Genomic DNA, 25,057 nt, shown 5'->3' with positions numbered 1-25,057 from the left:
GGTCCCCTTGGCTTTGCCCATTTACACTTAACGTGGTCTGGTTGTGTGAACGTCCACAGTAGCAGGTACCGATGATGGATTAATTTATTTATCTTGCAACTGCATAGTCTGAACAGAGGGGGGCAGCACTGAAACAGTAAGGACGTAACAGCATGATTACTCCGCGTGTTGCGCACAGTCCCAAAACTTCAGTCACCTAAACTACAAAAAAAACATTAATTAACAACATATGAACAATATGTAATTTAATATACAATAAAACAACTGATGTGAACTTTTGGAGCTCTCGACGCACGAGACCACAGCTCGAGGAGAGCTGCGTCATATTGACGGATGCTCCCTGGACAGTGGCGGGGGCGTCCCAGTCTGAGAGTCCATCTATTTATACCCTCCCATTTGATACGGAGAGCCCTCCGCTGCTGCTAGCGTGCCTACATTTGGAGCGACAGTCCGGCAGTGAAGGGCCAGTGGGGAGGGACCCCCGGTCTCCGAGGTAGGACAGCGGCACCACTCACGCCCAGCTCACAGGCGCGCAGTGAATGTAAGTAATTCATTTTACACTCACTGTCATAATAATAAGGTTCTTCATATTTGATCACCACTGTTGGTGTTCTGTCGGACCTGCTGTACTATGTTGGTCATGGAAGTTGTGTTCGGTCACTTTGTGTGTTGACACTTTTGTGTAGTATTGTCCAACAAAGGTGTTGGGTGTGTTTTACGCGCAGTGTTTTACGCACGAATGAAACCAACCTTTCGTCCTAATTCCGTGTGTTTGTCTGAGCCAACCGACTCAATTGAGCTTGAATACTTTATTCCTGTTTACTGTGAATTCCTATAAATTCATGGTAGCCATAACACGTTTGAGTGTGAATGTCTGCGCTGTGTGGTGATCGTCAATCCAATCCATTTGAAATTGTAGGAGTTTGACATCGTGGATGACTATTTGTTGGACACATTGATCAAATGTGTAATGTGAAATGTGCCACCAGAGCAGCTGTTAATGTGCCACATCCTGCCGAGAGCTAACAAGTGGATTATGGTGGTTACATGAGGAGAAAGCTGCTCTTACTCTCTGCTCTGCAGCCACATGCCTTTTAATGTAGAGGTCGGGCGAATGGTCAGCGCGTGGCTTTGGAGACGCATTCAGACTCATGATTTATGCTGCTACACTTTAACACGGTCAGTGGGTTGATGCAGGAAGGGCCTCTGAGGAGCTGTCATTGGTTTACGGTGCTCCACGAGGGGCCTTTCGTGCAGGCATCCCAGCCAGGACAGGTGTAATTGGTCGGAGGCTTATTCTTGGCTAGCCTTTTAATCTGGTTTCCTGTGCTGCTGCTGCTGGACTCTGAGGTCCTCATGTTATGCAACATCCAACTTGTCTGCACATTCTGGTGGCCTGTGAAATAGCCTAGCCATTAAGGTCTATACTGGTGTGTTGAAGATGATATTGGAGTGTCTGAATTCAGATTCACACCATTCGTTTGGCACGAATGTGCTTCTGTTTAACTCTGTATATTTTCATCAGAATATTATGCCATTGTTGAACGGTCCATGTGTGAGTGGAGAATGCGCGTGCTCATCCGCTCGCGTCAACTAGTGTCGCTGGATTAGCAGCTCGTGATCCCCGTTCAGCCTGGATGGCGTTCTCCCCTCCAATCGACAAGCCTCCGTCTCGTCACGTGACGTTTGCTCTTTTAAACGAGCGTGGCCACTTGCTCGTGTTGTGCCGGTAAAAACATACGGGAGTGTGGCGTCAGGGGGACTCGTGGCTCGCGCCCTCTGGGTCTGGACAGGCAGGTGAGTTCTCCAGTTCGGGTCTTTGCTCAAAGCAGCTGTAGGTGTGTTTGTGGTGGACACACAGAACACCAATCTCACGTAGGGATCACTGAATCTTCTAAGTCCTGCGCACCAAAGCTCTCTTTGGCGTGGGCATTTTAGATCCACAACCTCCTGCTGACATTGTTTGCATATGTGGCACTCAGTTTATCCAGCATGACATCACTAGTTCTGTATGTTTTGGGTGTTTCTGACAGATGAAAGGCAGTCCTGACCAGGAGTTGTGCACACTTTGACACCTGTTGTTCTGTAATCACTATTCCTTTCCAGCAGCCCAAGAGGAGCAGAGAACTTGATGAAATAAACTTGCATCTTTCCCTCTGTGAACTCTTGCTGCCACAGAGGCATTCAGCCCGACTGCAGATACCTCTGGTGTACTAAGTCCGTGGCTCACGTCTCTTTGTTCTGGTGCCATTGTGCTTCCTGCATCAGGAATGCTGACAGTCACAGTTTTGAAAAGCACACAGACGCATATGCAAACACACATTTATGTCTGTTCATATTTGTGAGAGCACCGCTCATTTGTGAATCTGATAGTAAGCTGCTGGCTTTAAATGCAAATCGTGTCATATCGGTGCTATTTATATGTGGCTTACCACCTTTTGCGTCGTTAGTGTTGTTTATTCACCTCCAGGCAACCGCAGTGTAGACAACGGGTACTTATTTTGGCTCCTCTGCATGCATGTTGCCTGGCAACATGTCATAATTAAGATGGGTCATCATAACGTGTGTATTCAAGCAAATACAAATCCGCAGCTCATCATTATTTGCAGATAACATGGCAGTCAAACTGGCTATGCAGCTTGTTAGATAGCATTTGAACAAGAAAACAGACTCAAGTTCAAGTTACATGCAGCGCTGTGGAAAAGACCAGCGGGCCTGGAGACTCGGTGCCATGGAGGCCTGGACCCGGAGTGGTGCTGAGGTGTTGAGTTTCAGTGCAAGAGGAGATTCCTGCATGGCTCTGCAGGCTGTTGCAGGTCATCTTACATGGACTCTAGCAAGAGGAGAGAAGAGGATGCCCTTTTAGAACAATAAGTTAATGTAGAGTGAAGGTTCGTGGATGTTGTCTGGGATCTAGAAAGACTGTAAGTGCACATAAGTGATGTGTTTGTGCTGTGTTAGCTTCTGACCTGTGTTTTGTTTGCTTATCCCTCTTTCAGGACCAATGTCTCACCCACAAAGGAACAGATTGTTCTTCAACCTCTAATTGGTGGACTCTCGGCTAAGAAAGGCTTTTAGGTCCAATGGAATCAGAATTCTACCAAAGGAAAGTTTGGCCCTTGTGTTTTGCCTTAGCTGAAAAGTGGACAAAGAACAACCCGTCTGATTTCTGTTGTTAAATGCTTTGCAATTATTCGAAGAGCAGAGAATCGACCCGAGTCGTCCTGAAGGACATGGACGCCATGGAGAATCCAGTCCTGGAGCCCAGGTCAGAGCGGATCGCACGCTATAAGGCTGAGAGGAGGCGAGAACTGGCCGAGCGCTTTGGCAACATGGACGAGCGTCCTTCCAAGTGGGTGAGGAGGGACGGGAAGGAGGCGCACGACCCAGCAGCCGAAGCTCACAGAGGGACTCTGAGCTCAGATGGAGTTAACGGCAGGACTCGAGGGGTTACAAATGGATTAGAGGATCCCGCAGAGTCCAATCACTTGAGAAGGTGAGTCCCTGCTGCAGTAAGGGATGACTCAATTGAGTAAGCTAGTAAGCAAACAACACAGTCTTCACCTAGGGTTAATCTTTGTTTTTAAATGTACGGACTGGTGATCAGCGTGTTCATCCAGCTGGAAACGCAACACGTTTTGGGTACATGGCGTCATAAAATCTGTGTTAACATCTTGTAAAAATGTTTTGGACACGGCTGTAAAACACTCTAAATAACTAAAGAGGTTTGGTGTCATGTCAATGCAGCAAGTGTCTGTATGTTTTCTCAGGCCGGGATGTGGAGGGGAGCAGGTGTACACGTAACTACTTGATCTATTCTTATGTAGAATTAGCACACGAGTGGGTGGGTTTCTTCTTCAGAAGCATGAAAAACATTCTGATCCTCGTCCCTTTTGTTGTCGTCACTGCGACCGAGCAGCTGCACATAGATCTGGAGTTCAAACATAATTCAAACATAATTTCAAACTCCGAGGGGATCATAGTATGCAGGGTTGCATCATTTGATATACGTTAGAAACATGTCTGAGGCTTCCAGTGTAAATCCCAGGAGGTTATTTGACCAGTTTTTAAACTTGGTTTGCTTCTTACCAGCAAAGTTTCAGCTGCTCCAGATCCTTGACTTCACTGGTTGCTCTGAAGCCTTTTGTTACTAATTCAAACTGAGAGATCTAAATCAGTGGGTCCCAGCAGGGAGTTTGAAAGCCAGCCTGATTCTTCTTTTGCCTTTTGATTGGTGCTCTTCCATCCTGACACTTTTCCCATCATATGGTTTGGGGGCTTTGTCTTGGAGCTGGTATTATGGAACAGACTGGTAAACTCTTAAAAAAGGTACAACGTTGCACCTTTCATCATTGGAGCAGCACTTTTTTAGGCTGCTCTTAATGGAAAGGTTCAAGATTGTAGTTTGGGTTCTGAAGGCGTTCCTCACCCCCACGTTCCCCACACCTGCATCCTCACCTCCCTCCCCTCACTCCTGCCCCCTCCAGGCAGGGTTCCCCGGACTCTGCTAGCATGCTGAGAGGGGAGGGGGACCTCGTCCCTCTTGGACCCGATGCCCAGCAGCTCCACACTCGGGTGTCAGTGGGCCAGTTGAGAAGTTCTCTTCTGCAGCAGACGGGGAGCAGAGCGCAGCCAGAGAAAGTGTAGGGCCACCTGCATGCGTGTGATCCAGATCCGTCACTGTCAGCCTCTGGTACCTCTGTGGTGATATTTGTCTCCATCTCAACATCTCCTTCCCTCCTCCTACTCTGTTTGTGTGGATACTAGTTGCCCTGATGCTGGGCGAGCCGCGTCCTCTCTGGATCTGGCTGTGAAGCCGGGCTCTGAGGGGGGGCGGCGGCGCTCCCGCCGGTACCTCCCCGGCGGGTCAGGCGGTGGTCGCAAGAGCAGCGAACGCTTCAGGACACAGCCGATCACAGCCAATGAGATGGAGGAGAGCAGCGGGTAGGGGCTGTGTGCTGTGGAACAAGATGAGTCGCCTGGTTTGGTTTTCCCCCCCAAGATGCTGTTTGCAGTGTTTTTCTGACATGTTTTTATATTTGTGTGATTTTCCAGTGAAATATTTAAATCCCACTTACATCCAATAACTTTCAAATTGCTGATGGTTTGTGTTTGATGGTTTGTGTGACAGGTTCAGCTCCTTTTTGCATAGATGCCCACGGCTGGTGTAGTTTGCATGTGTTTGTCCTCTACAGTGTTGCTTTACCAAGCATGCAAATATGATACAGTATATACTGAAGCACACAGACGTGTGTTATACGTTTGCAGCAGGATCTGAAAGAGACGCCTCAGGAGCTGGAGATTTAAATCCACCTGGTTACTTCATGTTTTGCCTCTTTTCACTCTTCTAGGCTGTTGGATGCAGAGGAAGAGGAGAACTCTAAAGGTGAAGCTGTGTTCCCGCCTGGCTTTAATCATACAGTTTGTTGTGACTTTTGTCTGTTACGCTGGCACACAGAGGGCGAAGGTCACAGCACCACAACGCTGGTCACAACACAGATGTCAACACAATGATGGCAATATTTGACGTTCTCTTCACAAAACCATGATTTAGAAAGTGCCTCCGCAAACTAACTTAACAGCTCATGAAATAAGTAGCCAGTCTCGCTTTTATTGCAATATTTTGATATTCCTTATTTCCTTATTATATTGTACTGCTGTGGACTGGGGCAGAGTTAATTTCAAAGCTTATTTGATCACCAGCAACTTCCTTAAATGTCCATTAGATGAGTATGTGAATAATCTCAATGATTTGTCTTTTTTTTTTCTCTCCCAGCTGATGTGAAAACAGACGACAGAGCCAAAATGAGTGTGGCAGCCAAGATGTCTTTGTTTAAAGTGAGTCCATGTTTGTCTCGGCACTGAAACAGGATCCTCGTTGCTTGCTCATGACTTGATTATTTTCTCTAATGCCTGCTGCTAAAAACGATACGCCGTGGCTTTAACCCGCTTCCCTGTGTAGTGTGATGGTGACATGCCTTCATGTGCAGTCACACGGGAATACTTTGAGCTTTCTGAAAGTTTGCTTATGACAATCAAGCTGCGGCCGACCTGTCTAACTGCCAAATTCAAACTGAAATTCATCTAATAATAAAATATGCTCATGTGATATCCCATACTCCATTAAAAGCTGCTGTTATGGAGTGCTGATAAGTTATTGAGCGGTTCGAAAAAACGCTCCCTCGACCGTCGTCTCAGTCGCTCACCTTAGTCATGTTGAGTCAGCGCTGAGCACGCAGAACACAACCTGCCAATGTTGGCTGATATGAGCGGTCGAACAGGTGCACGGTCTAGTTTGTGCTTATTTAAAGAACGACCAAATTGATCATGTGATAAACACACCGTTTTTTTTTTTTGTCTTTACACAGAAGGTGAAACACATTGAGGAGTTTCTAGAACAGTTACACTCTCCATTCCTACGTTTCGCCTCCTGCAAACTTTTAGTCCTGAAACATCAGGTGAAAATGAGCCAGACGCGGTATTAGCAGGAACAACCATAGCAGCGCTGTGTATAATTAGCCTGCTGCTCTGTGGAGGCAGGCGCGGAGGTAACTGAAGCCGGCAGAGCTCTGGTTACACTGTGACCTGTTGCATGGCAGTCTATCCATGTAGCCAAACGCGCTCCACCTTCCAGCTAGCTGCTTTATTCACCAGCCATCCGACCCACTTCCCCTCCCTCCATCTGTCCATACAAATAGAACAGGGGAGTTTTCACTGCCGTTTGTGTGCTCTCCCTTATTACTTATTGAGCAGGTGGAGGCTGTCGATTGAAGCTGCTATTTGACCTGAATGTCGAGGATCCGCCTGTTGAAAAGGACCCTCAGGTGTTGATATTAACACGTTCCCCCGTCTCCTCCGTAGGAGCTGGAGAAGTCTGCGGCTCCAGAGGCCTCAGCCTTCCTGAAACCTCGCTCGGGCAGCGTCTCTCATGAGCGCAGGGTGCGTCGTGGCAACGACCATCGCTTTCTTACTCAGCCTATCACCTGTGAGGAAATTGTGGCAATCAGGTGGGGAAGCCAGCTCGATGGAGGAAGATTTTAGCTTCAGTGTCGGGATTAATCATAATATATAGAAGCTTATTTTGTGGGCATTTTATTTGTATTAAAAACTAATAATGACATGCCACTGGGTCGGACATCTGTCCCATAGTTGTTCCTTTTAGCTCAGCTATTTGATGATGACCTTCACTTGTTTTAAAGTGCAAAGCAAAGTTTGTCTTACTCTCAAAAAATCCCATAAAACGACCAAAACCAACAATGATTTGACTTTTTAAAAACTGGTCACAAATATATAGTTTAAAAAAAATTGCTTATTAATTTCCTAAAACAGCTGGGGACTCCAGTTATTAAGGAACATGTCACCCAGTGTGTCTGACTGAGCTCTATGGCTCAGAGGAGTAATGTCATGGATAATATTGTGTGTTGTTTTTGCTCTTGTAATCATAAGCCTGTTTTATGTCACGTGTGCTCGTGTTTGGCTGCAGCGCCCCCAAACCAGCCCCACCAGTGGAGTCCCAGTGTGTGCAGGCCGAGCCCGTGGAGGAGGGCGATGAGAACTGCAAGCTGAGCATGAGTGAGAAGCTGGCCCTCTTCAACAAACTCGCCCTGCCGGAGAGGCAGGAGAAGCAGGAGGGCGTCTCTGCTGACGGGCCCCCGGAGAGACGGAGGCAGAAGGGGGCTCGGTACCGTACACAGCCCATCACTGTGGAGGAGGTCAGCCTGGTGAGTAGCTTAACAGCTTGCTATTTGCAGGAGCATAACATGTATTTGAAGAGAAGTAATGCATACGGTTTCTTCACATTTCCTGCATGGTCACTGTGATAAATGAGGAAATATATGGAGGAAAAGTACTCTGTTAAAACACACTTCATACTGGGTTAAAACATGAATCTACACCCTTTATGAATAGTGTCTCACCCTTGTGCCATGTCCGTTCAGCTCCAGAAAGGCCCTGTACAGCTTCCTGCCTTCCGTTTGTCCCCTCATCTGTCCGACAGACAGCAGGCCTCGTCTGTCAACCTTAAACCCAGTGAGATACGCCTTTCCCAGCCAAGACCCGATGGTGGTTCTGTGCCTGGGGAGCCAAGTGGCCCTGCTAAGCAGGAGGGCCAACAGTGCCACGACTCTGAGCCAGTGTTGAGAGGAATCCTGAAGAAGAGCTGCTCCGGTGGCTCGGAGTGGAGCGCGATGGAGGCCAGTATGACGGAGGCACCGCCCACCCATGAACAGAATGGTGGAGGCGGCGAAGAAGCAGGGATGCAAGGGAGGATGGAGAGCAACGAGTGGGACACGTCTGCGGCACCGCGGGGAGAGAGAGGCAAGGGTTCAGACGGGGAAGGAGGCTCGTCGGCTGCAGCTCCCTGGAGACAGAGGGCTCGAACCAGGAGGGAAACCATCGCATGTACACCAATAAGAGCCTTGTCGGAGCAGGAGGCTCCTCAGGAGGAGAGACAGACAAAGCTGCAGGGACAGCCAGGTCCCTCTGTGGATCACAGCTCAGACACTACTGGGAGAGTTCAGTGAGTATCTGAACTGAAGTTACATGGGCTGATGCACGCCTCGTTATAAGAAAAAAAAGAAATATGAGGAGAACATTGAGTACATCAGATGTCACCAAATTTTTCTATTTTGTAGTATTTTGTTCCATTGTATGGTTTATATTCTGTATATATGTTGTGTCCAAAAGGCAACAGAATGAGGAAGAGAGCGTGAGGAGGCTGAATGAAGAAACCACACCCATGGGACACGTTCAGGTCACGCTGGTAGATGGCACCGCTAAGCTGCAGGAATCAACTGACATCAGCAGAAGTACGGTAAGAAACAAAGTCTACAGTATGTACAAGGAGCATCTCAGGAGACCGGATCACAGCTGTAGAATCAACAGCTGCTCTGCCTCTTTGCCACGCTGGTATCTGTAATCCTTTGAGAGTCCAGTTTGTAGCCAGTGGGTTTCAGACTGTCGGGGAGGCTTTAATTTCACATTTAAGTGCAACCAGATATAGCATCTCTTAACAACACCGTGGATTTGGGAGTGGCTAAATGTTCTGAAGTCAGACTAAAGTTACTGGGGAATATCTAGTGTTGTCACAGTATGTGGAATGTAAACAGACTGATTTGACTCTGGTGGTTAAATGTTGACCCTTTTACGACCTCATGATCTCCGCGGTGACGCATGTGTATGTTTGTGTGTATGTGTACTGTATGTGTGTGTGTATTGGGGGGGAAAAAACGTTTGACATTGAAGTATTTTGCTTCCATTACTTCTCCTTGCAGACTAGTGGAAAGAAACATCCAAAATTTACATTTAGGTTTTTATTTTACTACACTTTGTCTACTTGTGTCTTTAGATTTCTGCAAAGTTAACATTATATAACACCTCATTATACAATTCTTTCTCAAATGTAGGTTTCACATTTCTATTCAGTTTTTTTCCCTGTTAATCGCAAAATGTAAGGATTTATATTTTTAATTATTTAATTAATTTTTTAATTAATTATTTTTTCTCTCATACTCACAGTAGAGTTTAACATCTTCAGTAACACATGACTGACACCAAACCTCCCTGTTTCATCCCTCTCTGTATTCTGAAGGCTTTTACAGAGGGATTGTTTGTCATTCATAGCCTGATTGATTTAAAGAGCATTTTTATTTCAATTCTTTTTAGAAAATATTTACTGTGTAAACATTTTTTTTGACTTGAAAATGGCTTTATGTACATATTTCTGCATATTAGCACATATTGGATCATATAAATGCATCATTTGCATTTAAAAATACAATGTGAATGTAAAAAACTTGCAATACAAAAAATGATTGTCTTAATGTAAGTAATCATCCGGGGAAAGTTTAACTGTGATTATTACCCTGTTCACCCTTATTTTTAATATTCTTTTCCTGTACATTTCTACATTTTCTACATTTGTTTTGTACTTCCAGCAGAATTTTAACTTTCTTTCCTTATTCTGGCTTCTGCAGGAAGAGAGAGAGAATCTTTATGTGGAGAGCATCAACCCTCAGTGCTGGGTAAGTCTCGCCACTAATGCTTTGAAATGCTTCTAAATCCCCATTATGAAGATTGTATGCATAACTCATTTTACAGTAGCTTTAGCCTGCCCCTCTCTCTTCTAATTCCTCTTCTCTCCCAGGAACCCGTCTTTGCCTCTGTCTATTCTAGCAGTACCCCCCAATATATCATGTGTTTCAATCAGGTAATTGTTTGAGTCGCTGCACGGCGGATTCATTGTCGCTTTTCTTTTGGTTTGAAGTCGTTTGTATGCAGTGAAAAGTTTTGCCATCGCACATTTTCACGAGCCGATGATGTGTGAAGTTTCACTCACCTTAACGAGCCAACTCTTAACACCCGCACAGTGTTTTTCTTTTAAATTGTCCCTTTTTTTCTGAAGTGACACATCACAGCTCTTACTTCAGTTTCCATTTTGTCTCATTCTGTTCTTTTACTTTCATAGTTCTTAATTATTAATTAATAATTCTGTCATACCTCCACACCCAACCTTCCTAATTTACATTTTAACAGCCCGGTAACATTGTTGGAGAAAAAAAAAAGTCTCTCCTGCACCATCACATGTTTCCCTTTCATTTCACTTTCTGTATTTCTACATTAATTAATTAAGTATTTCTGTAAATATGCCAGAAGGCTAATTTTCAACACCTAAGATACCTTAAATGTGCGACAAAATATAATATCATCTATGGTACAGTGTATGTATGTCCTATACAGATAAAGTGATATAATTATAAATACATATTATAGAAAGTTCTACCATGTCAATAACTGTTTGTTGTTTTGCTGCCTGAATACGTTTTGTATCTTGAAAGCCTTCCTGTCTTGTTTGTTTCCTGTTACCAAATCCATCAGATTCATTCCACGTCATTCTGCCCCAGGTCATGCACGTCTCCAAAGGGCTCTTCCCCATGTTGAAGACCCCTTGATGAAATAACTCCTATGTTCCCTTTGTATCTGTTTTTATTCCATCCTCAGACAAATCTGTCGTTTGAGGCACAAGAAGTCTGCTCTCCTACCAAGAACCAGGCTCAGCCTCAGTGGAGACAGAAGGTGACACAGACGTCTGATATTTGAATCTACAGAAGACCTCTTCTGTGTCTCACATTAGCACGTCTGTTCTTGTGACTTTATAGGCTCAGAGTGTTGAGGATGAGATGGACGAAGCTGAGGAAATGAATACAGAGCAGGAAATTAAAGAGCAAGAGGATGGATGTCTGGCCAGGAGAGGTAAGTTAACCAGCTCTTGTTTGCTCTTTCCTCTCATTCTCTGTCTGCATCTCTACCTCAGGAGGTTTGTCTCTGACTCGTGCTCACTGTGTGTCTGTTAGGGTCTGCAGAAGCAGAAAGAGATGACACCTCTCATAACGAGGGACACTTCTCTGAAGCTCAAACATGCATATATGAAGGTTAGAGCTGCATCAGATAAACGTAAAAACATCCTTTTTTTTCTTGTTTGTTTCTGTGTAAACTGCTCTATCTGCTTAAATGAAATCTCCATGCACTCTGTGGTGGAGATGGAAGGTGAGGTCATGGAACGGCTCACCGATAAAAATAGTATAATAGTCTGAAGTATTTTAAGTTCATATTTTGTGTCCCGTTCCCCCTTCAGCTCCACAGAGCTCTCCGCTCTCAATGACTCCACATGAGGTGAAGGAGGAGACGCCTGTGGATGAATCAAACACGTTTGATTCCGGTTTCTGCACAGATCAGTCACCTCCCTCCGCCTGTGCCCCCCTGCCCTGTAAAAACATCCCTGCTGCTGCTGCTGCTGCTGAGAGTGAGCAGGACCTGGATGTCCTCTGCCAGACCAACACATCCATGTGAGACATTGGATTATTGTAAGATGATTGGCCGTTGCTGTCTCTGTCTTGTAAATATCTGTACAACAGTAAGGGTTGTAGATGCTATAGTCTGACAGGACCGAAAATAAACTTGATTTGGTGAAGATAAATTGCAAACATCACAGCCATTAATTATAGAGTTCACTATCAGACATGGATCCTCATGGATATTGTCCACTCTGCCTGTGTGAAGCTGTATTTCATCATTTGCAGACTCACCTCAGCAGTAGCAGAGCACAGGCGGTCGGTGCGTCCGTCCCGTAGGACTCAGGGCTCCAGAAACCCCCTGAGGGCTCTCGCTGCCCGGGAGGACATCAGGCAGGACTACATGGGAGAGAGAGTCACCAGCACAGATGCTGAGGAGAGCGCCCAAGCAGAGAAGAGTGAGTGGAAATCCTTTTATTTCTTTTCTCATTTCCTTGCTCATTCAGCTTCCGCTTTATTGCGTGTTGTACCCTCCATGCAGAGTCCAAGAACTCCTCCGTGGCAGATTCTCATCTTTCCAGTTCAGAAGACTTCCTCTCTTCCTCGGACACTACCGAGTCCTCTCCTCCCTTCAGCAGCCTGATGCTCATTCACATCAAAGGTCAGAACATATTTTGTTCATCTGTGTGACACGAGTGTCCTCATGATGATGCCTTTGTGCTCAGGTTTGTATATGAACTCGTTCCTGTGCTGACAGGTAGGCAGCGTGTCCAGGTGCGCCTGGTGGAGCCGTCAGCGCGGTCGTTGAACAGTGGAGACTGCTTCCTGCTGGTCACTCCGGAGCATTGCATCCTGTGGAGCGGAGAGTTTGCCAATGAACACGAGAAAGCCAAGGTACCACGAGGACAGTAACATACTGTAATGTTTATGTTTTCTATAGTATCAATATAGTATGTTGTTAACAGGACTCCCCGGTATAATGGGTGTATAAGGTATGAGACAGTCTGGGTCATGAAATGTGAATATGGTGAAAAATGCTTCACTTGAAAACCTCATTATCAAATCTCCATATGCCATAAAATACAATAAAATTGTGTTTACCACAAGTGAAATTAAATTCTCAAGTTTACAAATTTAAATAGAACCTTCCTGATGTTGCACCAAATTCTGTGGCTATTATGTATTTCAGCTGATTTTGATAGCTGTTACTAAACATGCAGTTTCTGCTATCACACATACTTAAACGTGTGACTCAATCTAAATACTGATGGTGCTGGTGATGGTTACAGCTGCCATCAAAAAAACTAGGATAGAAACATCTGCAGTGGCATTATAACTGGAATACTGTAACTCACAGCATCTGGTGGACCACAGAATTTGGACCAGCACCTTGTTTTTTCTGATCATGGTTGTTTTTCAGGCCTCAGAGCTGGCATCATCCATCCAGAGTCAGAGGGATCTCGGCTGTCAGGCTTCCCAGCTAGTCCACCTGGAGGAGGGGCTGAACTGTGACAGCGGCCTGGCTGCAGACTTCTGGAGCCTTCTAGGAGGAAGGACACAATACAGAGGTTAGTAGTCAAGATCAACTGATTGTTTTAGTGTTTACTGGAAAAATAAGATCTGTTGGATGTGTGTAGCATGATCTTTTGTGTTGGTTCCCCACAGGAGCCTGTGCCGAAGAGGAGGATGAGCTCTTTGAGTGTGGAGTGGTGGAGTCCAACTGTGTGTACAGGCTGGTGGAGAACAGACTGGTCCCTCATGAACAGGCCTGGGCCTCCATCCCCAGCATCTCCCTGCTGGGCTCCTCTGAGGTCTGAGGTCTCTTCTGGATTCTCTTGTTTGCATTAGTATTCTGCTTGTTGACGATGTGTTGTTTTAATAGCGGCTCTACTCTGTGCACTTACTGTCCGTGTCTCCGTGTGTGTCCAGGCTCTGGTGTTTGATTTTGGCAGCGAGGTGTACCTGTGGCACGGACAGGATGTCTCCCTCAACAGGAGGAACGTTGCTCTCCAGCTGACTCACCAAGTGTGGGTCGGAGCTTATGACTACAGCAACTGTCGAGTCAATCCACTGGATCCCACGCAGTGTAACCCGAACACCCAGCAGTAAGTCCACACCGCAGGCAGTAAAGCTTTTAGTCCATCCTTCACAATAACAAAACACCCAGCATATCAATATCAGAACACATTACAGAAACAGTGGAATACAGCTGTGGGTATTTACTACACAAATTGAACATTGTGGTGCATCACAAAAACCAAAACCCATGGATGTAATTCCACACTAGACACAGTGAGCCTGCAGCATTCGGTTTACTGTGCATGCAGTAACACCCCAGAAGTCTGCAGCTGGTCTTTAATACCAAAGCAAATGGCTTGTAATTCTACACTGGCACACATGGAGCAACCCCAGCACACAGACAGCATTGTGTACAAAGAGGTTGTGGACAGAAGCTTGTTGAACGTATCATTCCAAAACCATGTGTATACAAGGGGTTCTCAGTCTTTTGTAATTTAACGGCCCACTTCTGATTTGTTAAAACAATTTAGAGGACTATCTTCCCAAATAAATGTGAAAAATACCTCCACAGCCCACTAGATGGCACTCTGATGCCCACCACTGGACTCCAGAGTACAAGTGATGCAGCTAGAACTCCAAAGCCCCATAATGCATCTAAATGTTGATAAATACCTGTGAAAAGAGGCCTCTGTAAGCCTCTTTAAGCATCTGACCGTGTGTTGTCATACTCCTTGAAAATGGGTTCCCTCACTGGACTAAGTCTCTCAACTCTGTCCTCAGGAAGGGAGAGGGACGTCCCAGCTGGGCGTTGTTCGGTTGTGTCTCAGAGGACAATGAGACGGCTCTGTTCAGAGAGAAGTTCCTGGACTGGACAGGCAGGAAAGGAGGCGTGGGGGTAGTTACTGCCGTGAGCGAGCAGACCCAGGTTCGTCTCACAGTGTTGCATTTAAAATTCATGCTGAAACATGCTCAATACTTGTTGGATGATGCCATCATGATATCTGGATTTCTAAAGAAAGCTTTTAACTTCCATCTCTCTGCAGCCTGTCCCAGTTCAGTCCATGTCTCCAGCACCAGATGTCCTGAGGGCCTGCGATGCCAAGGCTCTAGTGTCGGGTCAGTCACTGGCAGGGGACGGCTTGGTCCATAACCTGTTGGCTGGGGTCGACGTCCAGAGGGGTCGTGGGGTCATCACACTGGAGGAAGGACGTCAGATGGAGCTGAAAACGGCTGCTGTGGACACGTGGCATGTCCAGGAGTTTGATGACAGTGAAATTCCCGTGGAGAGTACCGGTCAGCTTCACGAAGGAGACTCCTACGTCATCCGCTGGACGTACAGCACCAACACTGTTGGTCAGTGACGTCTATCTCATGATACCCTACCTTCACTCATTACTGAACTCATTCCTGCTTGTTCTGTAGTTTCAGTGCGATGTGGTTTGAGATGTAAATAGATTTTCTCCGCTGCAGATGAGATAAACGGCCCTGATGCGTGTAGCAGAAGTCAAGGACAAAAAGAAAACACGGCCTTCTTCCTGTGGCGGGGCCGTCACTCTAGTGTCAGCGGGCGGGACACCGCTGCTTTCCTGTCCATCGGGATGAACAACCATGAAGAGTCACAGGTAAGATCTTCAGAATCAACCATCTACTCGTATGTAGATGCAGCCTCAATTAATAACACTGTAAGAACAGACATTTATGATGGAAATATAATTGACATCATTCAACAGTAGTTGTAGTAGCAGATAAAATGCAGCATACACACCATATGTGCTCAGCATATGTTAGACTTAACAGTTTGACAGATGCAAATATGTTTTCTTGACTTTTTCATAAAAATATATTTATGTAGAGAAATGTATTATTAATGTAAAATATATATAAAAAATTAACTATCTAAGGATTGCTTCCATGTGTCCTTTCACATCATTCCTGCCTTTTTAAAGGGTCCAATTCCAGAAGTTCACAAACACTCTAGAATACTTGTTAATGCAACTGTAGTCTGACTCATGGGATATGGTTTATGGGTATAAGCCATTGGTCATCTATTTTGGCCTGAATTCTCCTCCGCTTCCACTATCTGCGATATGTATTTTGCAAGGGCAAAGTCGCTGTATCCTCTGCTAAGACAATAATGATCGATTTAAAAGAAACAAAAACAAGTGTTTTCTCCCCAGATACCAGAATAACAATGTGCAGGCGCACCTTTCTTTAGCTCTGACTGATCTGGCTATGCAAAACTAATGCAACATTGAACAGAACCATTCTTTACTATGGGTACTTTCCCCTTGAGTATACATTTTTACTGCAAATGTATTTATACTTTTATTATTGGAGACATTTTAGGGTTTATATGCTGACATCTTGTATTTGTTGTGTTGTTTCTGAAGGTGGTGGTACCTCAGGGAAAGGAACCTCCCTGTTTCCTGCAGCTGTTCCAAGGAGGCCTGGTCATTCACAAGGGAAAGCGAGAGGAGGCCTCCACTAATGCAGGTATGATAGAGTACGAGCATATTTCTGTCTTCCTGTATCCATTTCCCTTGTTTTGTCATGTGATTTAAAAAAAACAACTTCTCTGTTGGGTGAGGCAGAGTGGCGTCTGTTCTTTGTGCGAGGAGAGCTCCCAGAGGAAGGCTCTCTGTTAGAAGTGGATTGCTGCTGTGCAAGTCTGAGGTCCCGGGGCTCTGTTGTCCTTCTCAATAGCCAGAAGAGGGAGCTGTATCTCTGGACGGGCTGTAAAGCTCAAAGCAGCTCCAGAGAGGTCAGCAAGAGGGCAGTGGAGTATCTCACTCAAACGTGAGTCGCATTCACTGGGTGGGCTTTCAAAGGATCCAGTCATGTTTTTAACACTGAAGGTTGAAATAATTTCCCAGCTGGTGAATTGAATGTCTTTATATATTAGGTGTCCACCAGAGTTGGGTGTCAGCAAAAGCAGCCCTGTGACGGTGCAGGTAGTGGAGGAAGGTTCAGAGCCTGCAGACTTCTGGACGGCGCTGGGACAAATGGACAGGAAGGCCTACGACTGCATGCTGCAAGGTAGAAACAACCGCTTTCCACCCAGGACATTTCTCTCGGCCCTGTAAACTTTAAAACAACAGTAAGAAATGCCTTCCGACAGATCCAGGGAAGTATAACTTCACACCTCGCCTCTTCCACCTGAGCGCCTCCTCTGGGAGTTTTCAGGCTGAAGAGCTGCAAAGTCCAACGCGGCTGCCAGGGCTCGTGATGGCCACGCCCTTCGTCCAGGAGAGTCTTTACTCTGCACCACAGCCGGGTGAGAGCTCACTCAACACTGTCACACCGGACACATAAAAGCATGTTTTTTTTTCTTCTCCGTAATCCCTCAATTACATCTTTTTGAAAACAAGATTCCCTGTACAAAAATGTACTTTATTACACATTTACTTTTCTCTGTTTCTTGCCAACAACCCAAATGGAACATCAAACTTAATTTGATGTCCGTCTAATCTAGTTCCACTTTATTGGCTAATGTATCACTTGTCTTTGCTGTCTGTCTGCCAGCCTTGTTCCTGCTTGACAACCGTCTGGAGGTCTACCTGTGGCAGAGGGGTCAGCCCGAGCAGACTGAGAGCTCGGCTTCGGCCTGGAGCTGCTGGCATGACGAGAGGAGGTGTGCCATGCAGACGGCACTGCAGTACTGCAAAGGTGGGAGGGAGCTGCTCGACACGAATGGCTCGGAAACAAAAGGGTCACTGGTTTGTTGATGTGTACAAAATGGTTTTATGATTTTTCCTCTATATCCCAGAAATGAACCCAAGACGCCCACCGCAGGCCTACTTCATACTTGAGGGATTAGAACCTCTCACCTTCACTAACGTTTTCCCCCGCTGGGAGAGGAGCCTGGGACCCCACACACAGGTAGAAACGCCATGCAGTTCTTTCTATATCTACGGTTTCTAGATGTTAATACAGTCTGTTGTTTGTGTGTATGTCAGGGCAAGGCGGGGCGAGCGAAGCTGACCTTGGTGCAGGACGCCCTGGCCCAGCTCATGAAGAACCAGTACCCTCTGGAGGAGTTGCTGCGGAGCCCATTACCTGAAGGAGTGGACCCGCGGCGCCTGGAAATCTACCTGTCTGATCAAGACTTCCAGGTAAACTGGAGCAGTATGCAGTGATGTCTTTCAACCAGCAGGCTGCGGTCTCGCCATATTATGCAAATTAAGATGGATGTTCCTTTCTAATCCGATAAATCCTGAGAAGAAGTCTAAACTTTAACATTTATATTTTATTATATGAATTGATTTTTACATCGTTTCCTTGTAAATCAATCAATGCAATTGTGTTTCAGACTATTTTGGAAATGAAGAAAGATGAATATGATTCCCTCCCAGACTGGAAGCAAATTGATCTGAAGAAAAGCAAAGGGCTGCTTTGCTAGACAGCTAAAACAAATGGAGGCTGACTGATGCTCCTGCAGCAGGGACTTCCTCCTCCGCTGAGAAGGGAAGATGGCAGGAGGGTATTAGCACCATGGTGCTGCACAAAGGACTTCTTACAACATAATAAAAAGAGGAAAGAAATTCACTTTTATTTATGTCAAACTAGTATGAGTGTGTGTGGACTTTTTTTTTTTTTTTATCAGACATGGATTTCTCTGTAGCTGTTGTTCAGAGCAAAAAGCAAAAAGACATTTTCCTATTAAATTGTATCTGTACAAATCAGTGAAAGATAAAAAAGAAAAGGCGTGTGGGAGTGAGCGAAGGATATCAGTAACAAACTGTGGGATAAGGATGAAAAACAAAGGAGTGTATACAAAAAAAGAGCAATGCTAATAAACGATGTAAACGAGAAAAAATAAAAGTCTAACCACTTTCTTAAGGTTTCCCCCCTTGATCGATACCTTTCTATCAAAACATCTCTGCGTGCCCAAAGCTACTGTGTTTTCCTAAATTCAGCTAACAGATTTTAAAAGTTGCTGCTGAGCTTCCAGATTGCCACCAAAGTCTTAAAACAAGTGTCTGACTCCATAATCTATGATTCGTATTTTACAGTCGTGTATCATATGTGGTCATTCCTCTGCCAGCCTCGTGTGTAGAAAGCTTGCTGCCGTGTGTATTGTAGCTTAAGCCCATGTTTTCTTCGTGACTGTGGGTAAGCTAATGCCTTATTAGGACTCTTTGGGGATTCACTATTAGCTATGCATGGGAGAGCAGGTAGACATGCTCCAATAACATCCCTCCGGCCCAAATCAACACGCTACTTCTGCTGCACCTCAATCAAAACACTGTTCAAAGCAGCCTCTTAGAACACAACGTGTGTGTGTGTGTGTGTGTGTGTTCAATATTACTGCTCATGGCGATGTACTTCAAATGTCTCGAGCTACCTTGATATTTGTGTCATATCCTTACCCCTGAAGGAATTGAAATAGAAACAGCAGCTATTGTACATTTTTGCTTAAAAAAAAAAAGAATTGTCAGGATTTATTGTTAATTCTTTCTTGAAATCATACCGGTGAGAAATGAGACTTCTACAATTGTGCAGCTCTGTACTCAAGCTCAACGCAAACATGCTTATTATGATCACCAACTTAGTTTAGTGTGTTGGCATGCTGACACATGCTAATTAGCCCTAAACACAAAGTCTTTCTGCAGGCATTTGATTAAAAAAAATAACTGGCACTATATGAAAATTGATCCCCAAAGTAATTATGATGTATACTGTGGAGTACTTGATTATCTGGGCCAAATGTCATGGCAATCCAAGCTGTTGAGACGGTCAACCACAAGTGTTAAACTGCAGGTGGCGCTAGAGCAAAGTAAAGGGAACAACCAGAGCCTTTTAGGATTCATCATCTGGGAACCATCAACGTCTGTCCACATTTTTGTGCTAATCCATCGAGTGGATGTTGAGCTACTTCAGCTTGGACCAAAGCGATGCTTCTCCATCCATAACAGCCTCAATTAATCATAATGCTATGCAGCAATGGGACAGAAGGGCATTACTCAACTGGCAGAAACTCTCTCTCTACTGCTGATGTGGCTGAAACTACTGCTGATGTGTGGTTACAACTCGCAGGCCGGCTATTTCTAACAGCATAAGAGTATCTGAGGGATGTTTCACAACATCACGCTGACGACCCCACACATTGTAAATAAGTCGGGTTAGTCTTCCATTGGTCCGCTGAGTCGGAGCCCCTTTGGGTTCACTGGCTAACTGGATGTTATTTTCCTCGGAATGGATTAGCTGACTAAGCCTCCATGTGACTATGCAGTGCTAGTGAGATTGGATTTAGGCCCACCGCTGGGTGATGGCGCACCAGAGAAGGTAATTTCCAAAAGCCTTTCCCTTCCAGGCAGTTTAAACAGACCAACACTAATAAAGATCTGCTGTACGGTTACATCCAAAAAGCAAAACACCTGTATCTGCATGTGTGACATATGCTACTTTGCAGATAATACTATGTGGGTGTAGTGAATGCAAAGTTATCTCAAGCACTCCTTGGTGAAAATATGAAACCGAAACAATTTCCAGGGTCTCTTTTTGTTTTCATGTGAGATGTGAAAATGAGGAACAGAGTCAAGTCCCTGCATCCATCAGCACAGCCTTCTCAAGTGTCCTTGTTAATTTGGACAGGATGATGAAATTGGGAAGCACGTCTTTTCAACACTGCCTGGCAGAACATGTGCCTTTTTAAGTATCAATTGAGTACAGAAGCCCATGGATACAATTGGCTTATTGTATTTTGTGCCAGTATCTGTGCTTCGATGTCTAGATGGCCTGTTCTCTCTGTACGTCGGCTCCGGGGATGCATCGATCAGGTTCGGAAGCCAGCGCCGCCTCACGCAAAACCACCATGTGATCTTCCGCCGCGTTGAGCGACTGGTCGATCCAGTCCATACTGCCGGACATGTGACAGGCGTTGCGAGTGACCAGCACCAGGTGGCTGACTGAAAGGAGGAGAGCGGTGGCCCTGAGGAGAAAGAAAAGAACAAATGGGTTTGATTTAACCGTTTTTTTTTTTTTTGTTGCGGCTGGATGAAAAGCACATAATTCCTAAAAAGCTTTTCAAAATGAAGCAAAAACAGGCTTAAAATGGGCTACATGAAGGATTGCTTGAACCTTAAGTTCGACTTGATTAAATTATGAAAAATTCAGAGTTTCTGTGACGCCTCACCTTTATCTTACTGCTCCTATCTTCCTATATAAAGGGATAATACATTATGTATAAATCAAGTCGGTGGTCTCTACACATCAATCTGAGTCGTAGGTCTTTGCATTAAGCTATCAAAGTCATACAAAGTCTCTTTTAAATGAGTAATATGAATGTGATTACCTGGCGTCCAGGAGGATCGGATCCAGAGGAGGGTACATGGACCTGACCACGTCATCCACCCTATGAGCAGACAGTGAGGACGTGCAGGACGACAGGTTAGCCTGTTAGGTAGTAACGTGTTCATAGTGAGATGTGTTGAACTCTATACACGTTACCTAGGACTGATGCGTTTGGCCACAGTGATGATGTCACTCAGGCTTGCGGGAGCTTTGACCTTTGCCCCTGAACCCATTGTCATGGCAACCAGCTTTTCAGTCAACGTGTGGCAGATCTGTATGTGGAAATAGTATGTGTTAGAATCGCTGAATAAAAATAGATTCAATTTGGACTCAAGAAGCAAATAAAAAGTTACCTTTAGGATTGAGATGCAGTGAGAGACCAACCCACTGTGGGAGAAACATTCACAGAATTAGTTAAGAATTATTTTAAAATGATTTTACTGAAGTAAGTAAAAGTAGCAATAGTGTAGAAATACTTTGTTAAAAGTAAAAGTCCTGCATTCATTTTATCCTATTAATACACAGTTTAAGTTATCATATAGTTAAATTAAAGGTGCCATATGTAAGAATGTGGCCAAAACGGTACTACATTCAAATTCAAAACACTGCGGCGAGTCATACCTCTAAATTGTAGAACTTGCGTAAATGTACAAAATACAGTTGGTAGTAGCATTAAGACTTAAATAAATAAAACTCTAAACTTATGTCATGCCACAATGGCACCAGTAAACGTACGAGGCGTCTTCTATCCAGTCCTCGTTCTCCAAGATGGCCTCGATGTGAGGGTTGGTGATGACCACATCATCCAGCTCCAGCTCCGACAGCTCGCTCTGGGTCTCCATGGCGCCAATCAAATCCACTGTGGGTCTGTGAGAACATAACGGGGAAGGCAGAGGAAGCAAGGCTGGATTACCAACCACTTTAAATTGGCTGTAGTGAACTGATTATTGTACGTCTTTAATGGGTGAAGTTGCACCAGTAAAGCAATCGAGGTGTAAGTACTGATGTACTGGGTGTGAAATTAAATTTTTTAAAAAGTGATCCTAAAGATGTTAATACTTAAAGAGTATCAAACAGTACATAGGCTGTGCAGAGAATGTGACGGACCAATAATATCCATATTTTATACATTATACAACCTTCAATTCTGACAGCAGTTAAAACTCATACAGATTTCGGAGCTTTGTATTGATTCACTGACTTGGAGTCGAAGTGGTGCAGCAGGTGGTGAGGGTGGCAGTAGCGGTGTCTGCACACCACCACCAGGGCGACGAAGGAGGCCAGGAAAATGGTGGCCAACACCCCAATGGCCACGATCACCACTGTCTCCATGGCGACTACGGCTGCCACGGCGGCTGCAGGCAGCAACTTGTTCAAGAGGAAGAGGGTCCAAATCAGGGTGGGCTGATTGTCCGAGCTCTATTATGGACGGCCGCTCATCTGTCGAGGAGAGTCATTAGTGGGTTGAGTCTGATTAGGCGACATCAAACCAGAGAGGAGTGAAAGTATTACTATACTTGATGATAATTCTGCAGGCAATCTCCCTGATTTCCACTTTAGTTGGAAAGATTCCCCTCCGAGCCAATGGAGAGGAGAACACAATCAGCAGGCTTTTTGTTTTTTTCTTGTGGCACACCTACAACGCACACACAAACTGTTCCTGTCTGACAAAGATCAGCACAAGTTCACTTGTTCGTTGTTTGCACATCAGGCAGCGTAATGAGAACGGAGTGTTTGCTATACAGAGACTTTCTTTTCCTAAATCCGATTTGAGGCAACAGCAACCAAAAACAAACACTATATTAATTCTATTGAACTTTAACAAGCAGCCACAGAGTCCAAAACTGTACAAAACTGTGTGAACATTTCCCACTTTGATTAGCAGATCCAGCAACAACACACACACACACACACACACACACACACACACACACACACACACACACACACACACACACACACACACACACACACACACGTAAACCTGTAGTCTAAACCTCAACAGAACAAAAACTCCAGAACAAAAGCTCTCACCATCTGATGTTTTCAGTCCCGGTTGAATTGCTTTTGGATCATCTGTAGTTTAGTTTAGGTGTCATGTTTCCGCATTTAGCCTCTCTCTTAGAGTGTAAAGCATACGTGCCCTCTGGCCAGTCTAGTCACTCATTAACCCGTCCCGCCCCACCTGATCACTTACAGTGGATGTGTGTAAACTTTCTGGAGGAAAGCCGTCATTGGCTAATCAGACAGGTGCAGTAGGGTATAATTGATTTGTAATTAGGCATAGCATTTATAAGGCAGAGAGACCTTTTTTTGTGTGCTGTTACATGACCACAGAGACGCTGAACTTTCAACATTACAACATTGTAAACCTGCATTTCTTTGCCTGTGTGATTACGTGAGGTTCTGCCATGGAATGCTGTAATTCTTTAATCAGATTATTTTGTGCTACACCCGCCGTATCACACAGAGCTTTCTCCTGTCTCTGCTGCTCCAACACCGTTCTGGTTCCCTTCTCTTGTCTTGAAATGACTCTGCTAAAATACAATATACACACAAAGGTTAATGATTGGAGGTGTTTTTGGGATACAGAAAATGACCATTTCCCCTAAAGCCTAAGCCTTACTGCTGATTGAGAACATACTGGTAATCTTTAACATACCAATAGTGGAGTCATTGAGAGAATCTAAGTAAGTGCATTTACTTCCTGTATTTTACTTCAGTATGTCCATTTTCTGCTCCTCTATACTTCTTCTCCACAACATTTAAGAGGGAAAGGTTGTACTTATTACTGGACTATATTTAACAGCTTTAGTCATTTTTTCACAACACAATTTTACAAACAAAACACTTGATTTTAACATATGCTCCACTACATTTATCTGACAGCTTTAGTTACTGTCCAAAGTCAGCTTTTAAATAAAAGAAAACTAACTAACTAACTTATGGTCTGCTTGCATGACCTTTTTTCTCTAAATATGACTAAACAACATTATATAAAGCAGTTCAAATAGATTATTTAAGTACATTTGGCTAATACTTCTGTTCTTTTACTTCTTGTTGGTTATAGCTTTGCTAAAGTAAATAATGACTGCAAATAACCTGCTGTACACAATAGTTCCTGAAAAAAGAATACACTAAAACGTGAAAAAAACGCATATAAATAACATAATAAAATAATACATATGATAAAATAACCCCTTTGGTTAAATAGTGTGTGTGTGAGTGTGCTTTCATTTAAAATACACATGCAGGTCTGTAGATGTGTGGAGGGTCTCGACACAGAAAAAGGGGGGCCTGGATCTCATAGAACACTATTATTAAGTCCCTTCCTGCAATGTGACGGAGAGAAACTAAACAGGTTCTAAATAAAGCGTCTATAACTAAAGTTTGTATTTCACCATGTTCACTATTTGCCCTCAGCTTAGGGCAATATGAAGCAGAAACACCAGCAGTTAAAAGTAAAGTTTGAAAGTTTTTCGCTGTCGTACACGGACAGTATCGACACCAACATCACGATCCGAAAATATGCTTACTGAAAACTTCCAGAACATTTCTGAACTTACTTTTAACCCAACAACACTTTTGATTTGAATGAAGCAAAGAAATAATCGATTACTTACCAAAACATTTTGTTGGATTCCTTTTAGGAGACAAAATACCTTTCTCTCCGCCACCAGGCGCGCGGAGAAGGCACCGACATCTCCAAATCTGGGGGCGTGAACGCGCACGCCTGAGCTGAAGCTGTCGGTGACTGATGATCAAACTTTTCTGTTAAGACCCTCCGGCGCGCGCCCCTGAAGCTTCATCTGCGCGTGGGTAGACGCGCCTCTCCAGGAGCCGCGTGCGTAAAGCGCGCTCTCGCTTCCATCTTTGTTTATGCTTACCACATTGTTATGCGAATATGACACACAGGTGGATACAGTTGACGCTAGGGGGCGCACGCTAACCGCCAC

The 25,057-nt window shown here is 44.7% G+C and overlaps 2 protein-coding genes across 6 annotated transcripts; one reads left to right on the top strand and one right to left on the bottom strand.

The window, feature by feature from the left end:
* Positions 1-417: 417 nt before the first annotated feature.
* Positions 418-19,079, top strand: svilc (supervillin c). Of its 5 annotated transcripts, none has more exons than XM_084038086.1 (33): positions 418-541; positions 3,000-3,496; positions 4,488-4,643; positions 4,768-4,944; positions 5,352-5,386; positions 5,777-5,838; positions 6,862-7,007; positions 7,484-7,721; positions 7,938-8,518; positions 8,686-8,812; positions 9,975-10,022; positions 10,145-10,207; positions 10,999-11,073; positions 11,157-11,250; positions 11,352-11,429; positions 11,633-11,843; positions 12,078-12,247; positions 12,331-12,450; positions 12,547-12,683; positions 13,210-13,357; positions 13,455-13,600; positions 13,719-13,894; positions 14,589-14,733; positions 14,852-15,161; positions 15,279-15,430; positions 16,199-16,301; positions 16,400-16,604; positions 16,711-16,844; positions 16,927-17,082; positions 17,331-17,474; positions 17,575-17,687; positions 17,765-17,920; positions 18,118-19,079. In XM_084038086.1, exons 2-33 carry the CDS (start codon positions 3,180-3,182, stop codon positions 18,205-18,207), a joined length of 5,013 nt encoding a protein of 1,670 aa, XP_083894212.1. In that variant the 5' UTR covers positions 418-541; positions 3,000-3,179; the 3' UTR covers positions 18,208-19,079. The 5 variants fall into 5 exon arrangements, with proteins under 5 accessions (XP_083894212.1, XP_083894213.1, XP_083894214.1 ...); XM_084038088.1 differs by lacking the exon at positions 4,488-4,643 and adding an exon at positions 3,771-3,800 and having other exon boundaries at positions 419-541; positions 18,118-19,078; XM_084038087.1 differs by lacking the exon at positions 10,145-10,207.
* Positions 19,080-19,257: 178 nt separating this feature from the next.
* Positions 19,258-24,844, bottom strand: tmem98 (transmembrane protein 98). The gene is made up of 7 exons (XM_084038109.1): positions 24,725-24,844; positions 22,303-22,541; positions 21,837-21,968; positions 21,455-21,488; positions 21,258-21,373; positions 21,103-21,162; positions 19,258-20,739 (listed from the first exon to the last, which is right to left on the bottom strand). Exons 2-7 carry the CDS (start codon positions 22,431-22,433, stop codon positions 20,538-20,540), a joined length of 675 nt encoding a protein of 224 aa, XP_083894235.1. The 5' UTR covers positions 22,434-22,541; positions 24,725-24,844; the 3' UTR covers positions 19,258-20,537.
* Positions 24,845-25,057: the final 213 nt, after the last annotated feature.

Source organism: Eutrigla gurnardus (assembly GCF_963514095.1).
Source record: "Eutrigla gurnardus genome assembly, chromosome: 20".
NCBI classification, from domain to species: Eukaryota; Metazoa; Chordata; class Actinopteri; order Perciformes; family Triglidae; genus Eutrigla; species Eutrigla gurnardus.
This window is presented reverse-complemented; position numbering and strand designations above follow the sequence as displayed.

Excerpts from the sequence above, each read along its gene's own strand:
- svilc (XM_084038086.1), top strand. The coding sequence starts at position 3,180 with ATGCTTTGCAATTATTCGAAGAGCAGAGAATCGACCCGAGTCGTCCTG. Across the intron at positions 7,008-7,483 it reads GAGGAAATTGTGGCAATCAG|CGCCCCCAAACCAGCCCCAC; the intron begins GTGGGGAAGCCA and ends GTTTGGCTGCAG. Across the intron at positions 15,431-16,198 it reads ACAACCATGAAGAGTCACAG|GTGGTGGTACCTCAGGGAAA; the intron begins GTAAGATCTTCA and ends TTGTTTCTGAAG.
- tmem98 (XM_084038109.1), bottom strand. The coding sequence starts at position 22,433 with ATGGAGACAGTGGTGATCGTGGCCATTGGGGTGTTGGCCACCATTTTC. Across the intron at positions 21,374-21,454 it reads ACTGCATCTCAATCCTAAAG|ATCTGCCACACGTTGACTGA; the intron begins GTAACTTTTTAT and ends TTCCACATACAG. Across the intron at positions 21,163-21,257 it reads GCCAAACGCATCAGTCCTAG|GGTGGATGACGTGGTCAGGT; the intron begins GTAACGTGTATA and ends GTCTGCTCATAG.